A 14,969-nucleotide genomic window follows, 5' to 3' on the forward strand; every position below is an offset into this window, starting at 1 on the left:
GGGGGTGCACAGAGGGGAAGGGCTCTACCCAAGCAGTTTTCAGACATTCTCCTATACATTGTCAGGGAAAAGATTTGGGACTGTAATCTACTTTTTTCCTCTTAAGAGCAGAAGGAATACTAGCAGCCAGTCATTGGACTATCCTTGTTAGTACTTGCACCCTGGCAACCGTCAGGTGAGTCAGGTGAAGTCTCAAAGGCTGCTGTAATGCCGTTCTTGGAACTTCATTTCTTCTAACTTTGGTTAATGAGAGAGGATCTGCAAATCATCATTACAGGCTTCCTCTCATATTTGTTGTATAAAGCAGGTAAACATTTTGTTGCTAGTAAAATGATCCTCAACAAATACCACAGCTTTGGATTTGGGAAGTTTTGAAGTGGACAGAAGCATGAAGGAAGTGTTAGCGTAAGGACTGACACATAACCACCGGAATGGTTATATGAGGTGCTTTATTGCAGCGCTGGGAAACCAGGGGCACGCGCTCAAATCTGGCTTCGGTCTCGTCACATCGCGTTCGCAATTTATACATATTCAATATAGATTGCATCATTAACTAATACATATGCATTAAGGATTGCCACATCAGTCTATTATGACATCAGCCTCTTCTGCGCTTGCGCAACCCCCCTCTGGTGGTCGTCCTGATGAAGTAAGGAGTCTTCCTCAGATGAAGTAAGAAGTCTTCCTCGGCTTGTTCTTTTCACCTTTTTGTCCTCTGGACATATCCCAGCCATTATGTGGACACCAGCATTATTCTATTTTCCCTTGACTACCTCTGGTAATTTCTAGGTTCTGCTTGGATAGAATTTCACAATATATCTTTCTAAATTCACCCATACACCCTTCACCATATATGGTCATATGAGCTCTTGCTACCAAGACTACCATTGTATCACTGGTTACAGGTTAACCACGACACCGGACTGCAGACAGAACTGCAAAATTATAGCTCTTTCTACTCTACAAAATCACACTATTGATTTATAAACTTCTTAAACATAATTGTTCCTACCATTTTATATGATTATTTATCTTAAAAACTTCACTCTTTTCTAACAGTTGGACCTTACTGGTAAGAGAGTGAAAGTAAGAGAATATCAGTCTTGGGAGAGGGCCTGACAAAAATAGTAGGGACTAAGACCTATAAGATCTACAACACTAAATTTGAAGAAGCACATAGGGGACCTAAGTTTCAGAAGGTTCAGTGTTCCTGTAGGCAAAGGGAAAATCAATGAAACTGCCTTCTGAAGGCTGAAACAGAGTTAAAGAGATGGGCTTTGGGGATAGAAGCTTGGTGAGAAATTAGCAATGTTGGGGTTAGAAGGAGAAGTTGTCTGTGGGTGTAGGGTCACACAGGCTGCTAAGAATGTAAGGAATGGGAGATAGGAAGGGAAAGAATATATAGAGAGATAATAGTCTGGACGAGAGGAAAAGGGTAGGCATAAGAAGAGGGCTGGGGCTAGAACCTTGGTAATAATATGGAGGTGGATAACTACACTCAAAGCAAAACAGGTGGCTGATGACAGAAGGTGGTGAAGCTACATAACAGCATCTCCTCCAGCGTGAAACAGCATTGAGCTATCTTGGTCAGTGCAACAGCACAGTAGGCTCTCACCAGTGTGTAAGCAGAAGTGTGTTCTTTCTCTATACATCAAAGTGCTGGCTGAAGACAAACATCTTTCCTCAAAGGGGTTATTGGCTGCAGCATCAGCTCCTCTCAGTGCCTGCAGGCACAAGTTCAGGCACTGGACAAGCCACAGCCAAACATATCATTGAGCATGCTGGGAAGACAGCTACACATAGAGCAGTCCTTTTTGCAACAGGCTGGATTGTATTACAGTTAAAAATTAATTCCCATGGAAATTAAATATTGAAACAATCATGATAAGGTTAATAAAGCTTTAGCAAAGAAAAGCCTATCAGCTGATATGGTGAGCCATCTGAGGTTACAATAGCTTTGAGGAATGGATGGAATGAACTTCAGACTTCATCTTGCCTGGTTTTGAGCAAAATGATTCCCAAAATGTTTTCCAGAATATCAGTGGGTTTTTATTTTTCATTCATCTCTCAGGTTTATTCTGTATAATTTCTCATTCAAAGGTGCTACCAAAAGCCATAGTTTGATGCTGTTGGTATACTCACCAGCAGTGAGTTTGTTCATAGGCTGAATGGGCAGAAAAAGTATCCCTTCAAAAATTTGCTTTCTGAAACAAGTTCAAAGACCTAAAGGCAAAGAAGGGGTGGAAGGCAGAGCTGAAGGGATGAACGGGAGTGAGACTGTCCCCTTGGGAAGCAGCTGCTCAGATTTCCTAAGTGCATTGTCAAATACCACATCCTGAGGGATGGCTCTCCTCTCTATGACTGGATGTAGACTTAAAGATCACTTAGGAGATTTGGAGGATTTACATGGCATTAAACTGATGATCTGTGTGGTCTGCAGTGAAAGCATAAAATTACGATATATACTGTCCAAGACAGCATTTTCTGCTGTCTATGAAGTTTTCAAACCGAGGGTAAGCACCCTTGCTTACCTTCTGGGTTTGTGTAGGGATTTTTTATCTGTTGGGGCAGCTTTGTGCTTAAGCCTCCCACTGTTGCATTATCTCCAGAGCAAGGAACTGAAACTCCTCACTTAATTAACTTTCTGGGGTTTGAGGCAAAATTTAGAGCTTTGCACCTGAGAACGTGTCAAGCTATTTGAGGGGCAATATGTTGAGAAGTCCCCCACCAACAGATATCTTTGTTCCTGCTCTTGCAGCACTTGACCCACTTGTATCAATACAAGCAATTAATGAAAATTAGTAGGATGTGTGACTCCATAGTATAAAAGACAAGGAGTTTTAGCACATTGCAACTGCAAGAAATGTGGTTTCAGGAATGCTTTTATCTACTTGAGACTACTAGAGTGTATGTCTGTTCACTGTGTTCAATGGGACATCCTTCTTGGGCCAGCACAGAGGTGTCTGGGATGGTTGCTGATATTCATTTTAGGTGTCCCCTGGGTGACTTTTTCAAATACAGTTTTGTAAGCTGTCCACTCCAAGGTAAATTCTTGGGAGCCATTTTTATGGTTGGCTTTCCTTGTAATTGCGTATTTATAAGGATGAGAAAGATTTGTATCTCTAAGAGCTACATCATTTGTCACTTGACACAGTTGCATTGCCTTCTGTCTTTTGAGGGTTTTTTTACATCTTGTTTTGTAGTTTGTTTGGTTTAGAGATGTCCAATGCTATTATGCTTAATATGTATTTTGAAAATGAGAAAAGCAGATATATTTAGTATTTTAGATGACTGCTCATGTATAGCAAATGGTTAACATTATAGAAGAAACAGCTAGAGTACTGTATTTTCATATTCTCTCTTAATTTCTGCAGGTTTTAATCTGAGAGTAGTTTCTGCTGTTAGACTGTGACTCAACCAATGTCATGTGTATATGTCGGAAAGTTTGGATCCAGCCAGTTCTCTTAAGTGTTAGAGTCCATTTTTATTGAAAAGTATTAAGATAATTGTTCTTCAGTTAATGCAGATTCATTCTGGGCTTTTTTCAAAAGATGCAGATGCATCTTGTTGGTAGCAGAGGACAGGATTTTTGAAACATTGCAATTGTTAGAGCAGTGTCAGGAACGTGATCTCTTCTTAGCCATCCTACACACCAAGAGTTGTTATTAAAGGAACACCAAATGCTGTGGTAGTTTTTTCCTAGAGAAATAGCAAGAACACCCTTTCCAGGGCATATTAAGTTAGTGAAGATCTGTTCAACTGACGTCTTATGCCTCTTTGTTTTCTTAGTGTATATGGATTCTTTGTTAATGTTTTATCACCCAAAACCCAGTAGCATCTCTAAAGTCATGCTATTTTTAGGTTTCACAGAAAGTAGTCCATAAATTTCTTAAATGTTTGTGGGAAATAAACATAAAGGAGATTTCTCGTTACCTTTTGTTAGATGTCTTTCTGGTTGGCTTCAGCAAGTGAAATGTATAATACAGGCCTATAAATGTGTGACTATAACTACATACTCCTAGAAAGTTCTGAGCCTGAGAACATCAAGCAACAGGGGGCTTTTTATGTGGCTTCATACAGTGCATTTAGTTAATTTACTTCATACATGGTTTGGCTTAGGTACGCATGTACTCCTATAGTGCTGTCTCCCTGGCTGGTTTCCTGTCAAATCTGGTTTCGCAGCCTGGGTGAACATACCCTGAAAACACAGTTACACCTGAAATCAAAATACTAAATAGGGGGAAACCAAGAATTAGTTGGTTTTTCAGTGTTAACTGTATGTAATATTCAGTATTGTCTTTGGCAGATACTCTTATTTGAAAGCGTGCTGAGTCAATATTAAGTCAGTATTTTAAGGAATCAGAAAATACCAAATTGTTTCTCGCTCTTTCCCACTGCGGGCCAAGCTGATTTCAGATACCTCTGTCTCGTAGCGTCCTGGCAAGTGTTCCAGTAAATTCTATCATATTTATGCTGTGTAGAAACTGTCTACCCCTTAAAAATTCTACATTGATCTCCACTGGAGAAAGATATTTTTAGTAGCTGTCAGTGAAAGGCTGAATTCCCTAGAAGTCATCAATAAATACAGAACTGTTTGCAGTGGTGTGCTGTAGCTGGCTTTTTCAGATAGATTTACTATAATATGCTCAGACCTCTTAAAATATGATCTCAGATAGCTTTTAAATTACATACGTAGCATTGCCAGATAATATTGCTTTATGATGAAGTTTGGTGAGAACGTTTTCCACCCTTTTATGATGCAAGGCTTGATCTTGCATGATGCAAAGTTACCTGATAGGGTGTAGCTTGTGCACGAGTGAGCTAGAATGGAGTATATGAACCAGGCAGACCCATGAATAAGCTAGACCTACTGACCTTGGTATTAGTCTTGAGCAAGTGTGCAAGTGCTGATGTGGGATTAGAATGCCCAGAAGACCTGGGCTGATGAGTATCAGCCAATAGCGCAGAAGAAGAAAGGTAGCATTGCCCTCAGAAAAAGTTCACTTTTTCTACTTCTTTTGCTTCCAGGTCCTACTTAGACATGTATAAGGTGATAATATTTAGCTACCTCTTCTGGTTTGTGCTTACTATAATCTTCATAACGGGAACCACGAGGATCAGCATATTCTGTATGGGTTACTTGGTAGCCTGCTTTTATTTCCTTCTCTTTGGTGGAGATCTGTTGCTGAAGCCCATCAGGAGTATTCTGCGTTACTGGGACTGGCTGATTGCCTACAATGTCTTTGTGATCACAATGAAGAACATCCTCTCAGTAAGTAGATGATGCCTTTCCTCTTCCCTCAGCACTCTGGTTTCATTGGAAGTGTGCATAGTGCATTGAGTGATCATTAAAAATCCTTTTCAGGACCACAGCCTTCTCAAGCACAAAGCAGGCTCCATTTTAATTCAGAAAATGCAAGTGCTTATCCAGGGAATGGTAATGCATGTACATTACAGGAAGATAATGCATACGGGTATGCAGCTGAGCTCTGTGAAAACTCTCAAGCTATTTTCAAAGGCCCATGTTCTGCTTTCTTTGCCTAGTAAAGTCTCTCCTTAGGAGCTTTGTGAAAATCTCAGTGGAGTGAGAAATGAGTAAGAAGTACAAGATTAGTCATACCATTGATAAATAATGCACATTTAATTAAGCCTTTTATTTGAAACTGGAATGTTCAAACCTCAGACTAGGTACAGTTGTCTTTTGATGTAATGTAATTAGTGAAGTTGACAACAGAATTACAAGCTGCATTCCCGTTTCCACAAAATAGTCAAGGTTTGCTTATATAAACTAGCTTTTTAGAGCAGATTCTTGCAGTAGCACTGATAGGTGATTGAGACAAGCCAGTAATTTAAATATTTTTGAAAGACAAATTTAGATTTATTCCTGGCAATTGCTTTTTAGCTTTGAACATTTTTAGTGCTGGACTGAAAAGAGCAGACATTTTTCTTTTTACATTTATATAAGTCACTGTATTGAATAAAATTGATTTATGGGTAGTTTGAATTTGCAACTGTTCTGAGTGGTTACATATGTGCTTCATTTTATGCTTGGGAACTCAGTGGAGCCATGCGTGTGTTAAGTTTGTCCATGTACGTTTGCAAGATCAAGTCAGTGATTTATAAAAGTTGCTTAGCTGTCACATCACATCACGTGCCAGACATATCACTTTCTCTGCAAAAATACAAACAAAACTCACATACCTATCTCACTGATAATTGAAAAGCCAGATTCTTGCTGTCTAAAAGTGATGTGTGTCACGGGTAAAGGCACTCTTTCTTCTAATCTCTGTTTTAATAAGGAGATATAATACAGCCAAGGGTGGTCACAATATTCTCATGTAATGGAAAGAGGTGCAACTTTTCTTATCTTCATTTCTGCTCTGTCTTGTTACATGAAATTATTCTTCTACTTTACAGATAGGAGCATGTGGCTACATTGAATCATTAATTAAGAATAGTTGCTGGTTGATTCAGGCATTTAGCCTGGCTTGTACAGTTAAAGGCTACCGTATTCGTAAGTATAGCTCATTTTTTGTTATAATTTTCTATAAATAATCACCTTCAAAATCTCCTACAATATTTAAGTCATGCCCCCTCCTAATGTGCTACGTTGGGAAAAAAACATACCTGTAAGTTCAGTTAATACAGCTTCATCCTCCATTTAATAGCAACACAAAATATTGAAAATAGTTATGGAACCAAGTGGGATACATACGCAGAGAAAACTGTGAGCACCCCCAAACACATACCCACAAGCAGCATTTCCTGTAAATGGGCAATTTGGTGATACAGATGCTTGAGGCAGTTTCCCTGCATATGCAGGAGATGTGATAATTAAGGGTATAGTTTCACTGTACATCTTGAGCTAAAATTTCAGCTCACCATCACTGAAAGGAGAGGGCACCTTTTCCCGTCTGCAGAGTCCCACTCCTCCTTGTGTGCCAGGTTCACTTGCTCAAAAGGTAAACCAGTTCAGCTCACTGAAATGGCAGGGGCTAAACCAGCATAAAAGTGGTAATTTTTTGCATGCATAGTGAGTTAAGGCAATTTTTTTTGGAGTGGATAGTCTATGTGGATGGAGGTGAGAGGATGGAAGAACGAGGGATGGAGAGAAAGACACTTCACGTCTTAGTGAGATATTAACTTGGTTTCATTTTGTCCTTACACCCTAGATTGGCAATTAGAAAACACCTGGGGGGGATGGGAGTGGGTGTTAGGGTTTTTTATTGAATTTAAAGAACAGCTTCATCCTAGTGAGTCTGCAGACTTGTCTTCATATCTGATCCTAATAGATAAGTGGGGAGTAGGGGAAAAGAAAGGAAATACAAAGACACAAATTCATAAGATAAATGGTGCCCTGTAGTTCTTGTAATATCTAAAACATTTTGAGCATCAACAGAAACTTAGACACAGGTTTCTGACTCCCCAGAGGATGGACAGAGCAGGCTTTGAAGCTCTTGGAGCTTGACCTTCTAGACCTATTACACTGGCTTGCTTGATTGTAAAGCCAGCTTCGAGCCAGAGTCTGTCCCTTGAGTCCTTCTACTCCTTTCTATAGGGCAGCATAGGCCATTTGGTTTATAGTCTAGGTCCACAAACCAACTTTTAATTCTTTGATATTCCCAAGAGAACTGTCTTTTAGAGAAGAAAAAAAGGAAGGAAGGAAGAAAGAAATAGCCCAAGCCAAAATCTAGAGGTAGGAGGAATGAGATTTTCTCTCTGCTTGTCTCATTCTACCCCAAAGGAAGTAGTTTTGTGGTTTCAAATATTTTTTCTCTTATGCAATGGAAAGAAACATTTAAATAGTTGCAGAAAGGAAAAATAAAAATACTAGGTGATGGCAGTCAAAAAATTATTTTGACAAAAATAAACACCTTTTTTCCTCGTGTTGATGGTATTTTTAATAGGAAAATGAGACAAATAGTAACTTGAAATAAAAAAAAAGAAACAGAGACATGCCATTTTAGAAAGTACTGAAATCAAATATTTCAAGCTAACAAAAAATACTCTTCTCCCATTCTTTGTTTTCAAGTACTTATTAAGATAGGGTGAGTTTCTTTGCTCATGGTTCACTTTTGGGGAATTCTCAATTGTTGTGAGATATCTCATTGTTGGAAGTTTTCCCGGTTCCTCTAAAAGAAAATACAGTGTACTTCAGTTGGAAATGCATGGCAGTTGTCTTATGAAAAATCTAATTAAAGTACTTCAAATAATTTTAAAGGCTAAGATTATTTAATTGATTAAACATTATAAAAGAATACTTAATACAACAGTCCTATGCTAATGTTACCTTTTCCCAGCAACCAACAACCTAGATTGTAAGCTTCCCAGCGGAGAGGCAGGAATCATTTGGGACAGTATATGTTTTGCTTTCCTGCTACTGCAAAGAAGAGTCTTCATGAGTTACTACTTCCTGCATGTGGTTGCAGATATAAAAGCTTCTCAGATCCTAGCATCAAGGTAACATAAAGTTTTAAAAAGTTAAACAGCTCAAGTCTGTCATGGCTATGGTACATACTTGTTTACAACAGGTAGTTCCAAATGAGTCCTTTAACGTTGGTTTAAACAATACATGCTAAATTCATAATTGCAAAGCCAAATCTGACTAAGCACACATGAGAAAACAAATTAATTGAGAACCTGATAGAAATGAAACCATCTTTCCTACGAAATACCCATTTGATACTCTTATTAAAAGCTGTGAAAGTTGATGTATGTTGCATCATTCTCTCAACATCAATATGTATAGGAGCAAACGCTGAGTTTCTAAGCTTTGGAAAGAAAACACTCTACTATCAGAGCCTGTTTGAGACAATGGGTCTTAGAAATCATGACTACATGAGGAAAAAGTACAGGTAAATTATGACATCTGGCTAGGGAAGAACTTCAGGAAGACACTTGGAAAGGGTAACATCACTGAACACTGAAGTATCACCCTCTTTGGGCCTATTACACTTTCCCACAAGCATCCACTCACAGCTATGACTCACAGCACAACCATTTTCTGGTTTTCAATGAGAAGGCAGATCAGGAACTAAATTCTGGTCTTAATTTCAGTGAGATTTCTAAGGAATTATTTTTGTCAATTTGGATTAAATGTATTGGTTTGGATTTAGACAGCATGGTCTAAGCTTGTATTTTAGTTAAAATTAATATCATGAAATACAAATTCCTCTCCTAAATATGGTTAAATTGTGATCTGAACAATAACAAAGAGGATGCTGTGAGTTTTAAACAGTCCATAAGAATGAAAGAGTGATCAAGTTGCTATGTCATGCCTTGTACTTTGCCATATTTTGGGACAATAATGATTACCACTATTGATTATATTCCTTTGAAAAAATGTAGTTGTGGTTATCCTGCATATTACATGGAAGAGTCATTAATTTTGAAGAAAACATGGTTGAAAAATTAATTAGAAGTTAACTTCAGAATCTATAGCTGTTCTATACTGTATTCCTGACAAAAGAACGGCTTCAAGTCAGTGCTGCTTATTTGAGATAGGCTCTCTTTTAGAGTCTTCAAGAGCCAATGAGTGAATGAGAAGGAACAGCCAAGACTTGTGATCTGGGCATGCAAATCAATGAGTTGGTTAAATTTCTAATGAAATTGAGTTAGAAGCTGTATTCTTTTGGCACATGAGAAACTTGCTCAAGGATTTGTGTCATCAGATTGAAAGCACTGGAGTGTTCACAGAGTAAAAGTGAAGCTGAAATTCATTGTGGCCCTGTATAAAACTGGACTTCGATCACAACTTCCACAGCTGCTGGGGCAGGGAGACAAGGTGACTGACTATAAATGAAATGCCTGTAACCACCGAATGACTATAAAGGCCACATCCTGGAGGTGTGGAAGAAGTCATACCTCACCCTTGAGCTTACTTACGTTTTGTGTTTTTAAGGGTTGGAAACTGAATTCCTTGAGCAGCTTCTAGAGGCCGTATAGGGGTCACAACGTTTAGCCCCAGATCTTGAAGTGATTGACTGGAAAGATATTTGAATTATGGAGTAAATGATAACTTCTTTCAGGCCTTGGATTAGTTGTGTTTGATATAGAGCTTATGTACAGAGGGAACTCTGTAATTAGCTGGCATAGGGGAAACTTAAAAATATTTAATGTTTCGTCTTCTTTTTAACTTTCTCCTTCACCCCATTTCTGCTGTAGGGGTGCTGAGCTTTTCCAGGCTACAATTGTCAAGGCTGTAAAGGCAAGAATTGAAGAGGAAAAAAAATCAATGGATCAACTGAAAAGACAGTATGTATTTAAAGAATTTTTATATAGATAGGTACATAATATGTCACTGATTGTTGATACTTATCTAGCACCTTCTTTTGTAGAAATGCTGATTAGGTTTTGAAGTATGATTTTGCAATTATAAAAAATGTTCTCTGGACATTCAGAGGTCTTAGATATTCCAGAGTTATGTAGTTAGGTTTTCCAAAGAGACAACATACTTAAGAATATAAATTTACATTTAAACACAGTTACATTTCTATGACCAGTGGCTATGAGTTTAACGTAAAGAATCAAAGTGGAATGTACTGACTAACCTGTTCCTCGGTGAGCCTGAAACTAATGGAAACAGATGTTTCCTACAGTGACATCACCACCCCTGCTTATTCTGAAGGTTCTTCTAAACCCTAGAAATTCTGTGATGATAGGTTAAGAAGATCAGCTTTTCACTGTTCCACACCTGAGTGTCAATAGCAACATGACCATATAGTCTTCTGTTAAATACAGGGCTGGGAGGAGATTTTCTCCCATTTTCTTTCCTTTCACTAATTCCCCTGCTGTTCATTCAGTCACCATCTCTCAGAAGAGTAGGATAGTCAAATGCAAATCCCCTATGAAACTCTTGAAAAGTGTAGGCAGATTACTAATCAGAAGTGAGAATGTTGACCCTATCTCATCTGAAGGTGCAAGCCTAGATGCTTAGAAAATAGGAGGCTGAGATATGGGAACTGGGTTAAAAAAACAAACAAACAAAGAAAAAAACCCCAAAAGCCCCAAAAAAATCCAAAATAAAAAACCCACAGAAATTGCAATAGCAAAAGGCCTAGTTTGAGAAGCTGTATTTAAGAGTTACCTAAACAGACTGAAATCACTATGTGCTAAGGAAGCTGAGTAACATCCTGGCCCTGCTTCAGTGAATGGGAATATTCTCCTTGACTTTACCATTATTAGGATTTTGTTCTACATATACGTATTCCTAGTAAAAAATGCTGCATGACTGCTGCTTCTGTTTATTTTGTGGTTCCTCTCTAGTGTTTGAGTGCAAAACATATATGTTTACCTTCAGTGAAAATATTTGCATTCAACTTCACCAGCCTGGAGATCCTTTCTCTTTAGACAGGTGCTTCTCTTGCATGCAACCAGCATGTTTCATTTGTAACTGCAAAAAGCTGTCAAAGCTCCTCTACCACTAAGCAACAGAAGTCCTAACTGCTTCTTAACCAGATGTCAAAACCCACTACTGACAGCTTCTTCTACACCTCCATGACTGAATAAGTATCAGAAGGCTGTAGGGACCATGCTATGCTCCCTACCCAAATGCCTGGGATTTCCCACCCAGTGATGTATTGAGCTGTTGCTGGTGCTGCTCTGTGCTTGAAATAATCTTATCCCATTTAACAGGATATGCCTGCCCTGGAAATAATACTTTTCTGTTAATTCTGCATAGTTTAAGGCGAAGGAGATGATACTGCTTGTGACAATGCCAAAGCTAATCTATGTTTCTAGGATAATTACCAGTTTATATTTGCAGGATGTCTGACTTCAGATATAGAGGGTGCTTGGTTTATTTAATTCAACTGTGCATCAGTCTGGTTAGGATAAAAAGAACCATTAGCATGATAATAATCTATGATTATGCTTAAGAGCAGGATTAATGACAATGTGGACTGGATATTTCCTTTAGAAATGTTCAAGTGTGTGTGTGTATGGATGTGTTCAACACTTTTTTTTCACGGTGGGTCAAAGAGTGAAGATGTGAATCTAATAAGTAAGTTTCTTCCTTTTGATAGAATGGATCGCATCAAAGCCAGGCAGCAGAAATACAAAAAGGGTAAAGAGAGGATGCTAAGCATGACCCAGGAGTCCTCAGAGGGGCCAGAGATCCGGAAGGTTTCTGAAGAAGATGACGAAGGTACCATTTTCAGTCACTGAAATGTTTGTATACTTTTAAATGTTGTTTAAAACATGGGAACAAATAAAATTATACCCATCTAGTGCCACATTTTTATTACTGACTTGGCATTATCACTTACTGGATTTGAAATTTTTGGAGCCTGAAATACAGTAGGATTTGAGAGGAGGCAAAATACTTCCTTGTTGAAAATGACAGTCAACTGTGACTGTATGTTTTAAAACACAAAACTGCATATCTTAGCTGGTTTAGAGTGGAAGGTTGTTTTAACTGCTGCATAAATCAGTATTTCTGCTTGGTGGTCATGCTTCTGAATGATTTTAATGTTGAATGTGTTCAGTAGATCATAGAATCATAAATCTGACATCTGATGTGCTCATAAAACTTTAGCTCTTTTAAGAGAAATTTAAAAAATATTAATCAGTGTAAGAAGCATGTTTCTCATTTTGTAAAATTAATATTTGAACGTATTTTATTTTAGGAGAAGCAGACAAAGAGAAAGCCAAGGGCAAAAAAAAGCTGTGGTGGCGGCCTTGGGTTGATCATGCTTCCAGTAGGTTTTCTCAATCATCTTACAAATATGTGGATTTAACCCTTATATCCTTGACCAGAATGAAGGCATTCCCATACGTGTTTGTTTTATGCCTGATTTTGTGATTGTGACTTGATAGAAGGCTTGGGTTTTTTCAACAAACGATTTCTACTTCCAAGACCTCCAGAAGTGAGTTTAACCATGCTTTGAACTTTTGTGTGTCGGAAGCATAGCTAGCTCATGATACTTTGGGCATTCTCAGAAAAATATTAGGTCAGATAAATGTGCCAAAAAAGAATGTATTTTGGCCTCAACAGTCTCAATTCCCCCCTACTGCAAAGCACAATATATTTAAAAATTAGAAGGAAAAGGTTTGCCAATGAGTTCTAAGATTAGTCATCATTTCTTTTTCATATACACACATCATACATCTCTTTTTATGGTTCATCAGGTATTCTGCTGTCAGCTGTAGAAATCTGAGTACACGGTAAAGCAGAAGACTTTCCCAGGACTACTCTGTGTAGAGCTCAGCTGAATATGTCTCATCACACTTTAATGTTTTATTGATGCCACTTTTTTGTTATTTCCTTTTTTTGTGTGTGTTTATCTGAGAGCAAAAGTATGTCCAGCCTTGTGCACACGGATTTAATAGCTTGTGCCACTCATATCATTGTATCATTACGATATTTTAATTTTTTGTAGCCCAGTCCAGACATACAGTAGGGTTTTTCCCTTAGTTATTGATTGGGTAAAACAAGAAAACTGAGTAGGCTGCAATCTCGAATCACATATCCTTCTGTTGGATCTTTATGGTAGGAAATCAGACATGAGCTAGTTAATAACCTCTGAAGATTTAAAAAACATTCAAGTGTATAGCAGTCATCAGATTTAAATATGAATGTCTGTATTGTGCCTGGTCATGTAGTTTAAAAGAGTTACTCCAAGTAATGCATTTACACATCTAGATACTGCTTCGTTTACCTATGTGTATTTATTTATAACTCCATCATATATATTTGCCAACAGCATTTAACAGAATATCATATGCTTATTTCTATCAAGTCACAAGTAAACTGTGCCTCTATTTTTATTTTTCTAAAGGGCACACTGCCACTTTAGAGAGACCTATCCCTTTTCAAAAGTATCATGAAAACAAACTTGCCCTATTTTTGTAAAGGGCAAAAAAGACAAAACAGATCAAAATAATAATTTGGGAGTTTTTACTGTAGAATTTCAAGCTGTATTGATTTTGAAGGAATGGGATATGGTCTCTTTTTTATCCACCACTGGTTTTGTAGTAAGAACTGCTCAAGGAGAGACATTGACTTTGGCTTTTAGTTATTTCCCCATCATTATTTAATGTTCTTAGGTGACAACTTGCATTTTGGCATTAAAACAGTGAGCATTCTTGAAAGTATTTAATGCAATAATGCAAAACCTTGTGGAAAACATCATAGACTCTAATACTGCAAACAGTGCTTGCCTGCCGTGTGATTTGTGTTCGCACTCTCTGAAACATGGCAATGACAGCAGGTGTTCACAGGCACACAAACCAGAAATAGATTGATATCCCCCATCTGTCCCTTTTGAAACGCTGTGCTGTATATGCAGCATTCCACTACATGTGGCTGTTTTTCTCAGTAAATTGGTTTGTGCCTGTGGCTGTATATATGTATGTATTGAAGTTGCTCAAGCTTGAGCTTTTATCCCAATTCTGATGTTTATATTTTTATTGCTATTTTTCTGCCACTTGTTGTAATTTTATTATACAGAAAGAAACACAATTTTGTGTATCATGGGAATTTAAATATACTCATAAATTTGGGTCTGAGTAGGACAGATAGGAAACATCAGTGAGGGTTTTGTCATTGACGCTCAGTCACAGTCTCCTTTGTAGGGAGGTATGGCTCCTCTTGTGCTTGTGGATTACTTGCAGAGTGACACAAAGATCAGCAGGAGTTGGGGCCACAAGCTTCTAGGTCTTCAGCTTCTCCTTGGATGCAGAGTTGCATCTGATGTAATGGCAAAGGTGGTGCTTGTACCTGTTCTGGGGAGCTCTTTCCCTCTGGGCACAAGCAGATACTATGCTAACTTCTCCTGCATGGCTTCCCTTTTGCCTCCTCCAGCTCATCCCACAAGGAAAGACTGCAAGTACCTTTTCTTAGCAGGAGAAATTCCTATTTTTGCAGTAGGAAAGGGGTCTTCAAGTCCAGTCTGGCCATGCATTATCTTACTAGTAAAATTTTGTCTCTTTAGTAATCCTTATAGGTGACTAACACACTTCTTACTCCA

General features: G+C 38.2%; 1 protein-coding gene across 5 annotated transcripts in view; it reads left to right on the top strand.

Moving 5' to 3' along the window:
* The first annotated feature begins 4,929 nt into the window (after positions 1 to 4,929).
* The window catches only part of PIEZO2 (piezo type mechanosensitive ion channel component 2), a 52,934-nt gene continuing 42,894 nt past the window's right edge, over positions 4,930 to 14,969 (top strand). Inside the window, exons 1-6 of one of the 5 annotated variants that reach the window (XM_061356282.1) lie at positions 4,930 to 5,272; positions 6,418 to 6,514; positions 8,301 to 8,460; positions 10,165 to 10,254; positions 12,024 to 12,145; positions 12,627 to 12,698. In XM_061356282.1, the coding sequence (XP_061212266.1) occupies positions 5,042 to 5,272; positions 6,418 to 6,514; positions 8,301 to 8,460; positions 10,165 to 10,254; positions 12,024 to 12,145; positions 12,627 to 12,698 (772 nt within the window). In that variant the 5' untranslated portion in view covers positions 4,930 to 5,041. The remainder of the gene's footprint in view (positions 5,273 to 6,417; positions 6,515 to 8,300; positions 8,461 to 10,164; positions 10,255 to 12,023; positions 12,146 to 12,626; positions 12,699 to 14,969) is intronic. The other 4 variants (XM_061356281.1, XM_061356278.1, XM_061356279.1 and 1 more) reach the window with 4 other exon arrangements.

Source organism: Neopsephotus bourkii, unplaced genomic scaffold (genome assembly GCF_033783945.1).
Source record: "Neopsephotus bourkii isolate Nb327-2 ecotype Australia unplaced genomic scaffold, CSIRO-AGI_Nbou_v1 NB_846, whole genome shotgun sequence".
NCBI lineage: Eukaryota > Metazoa > Chordata > Aves > Psittaciformes > Psittacidae > Neopsephotus > Neopsephotus bourkii.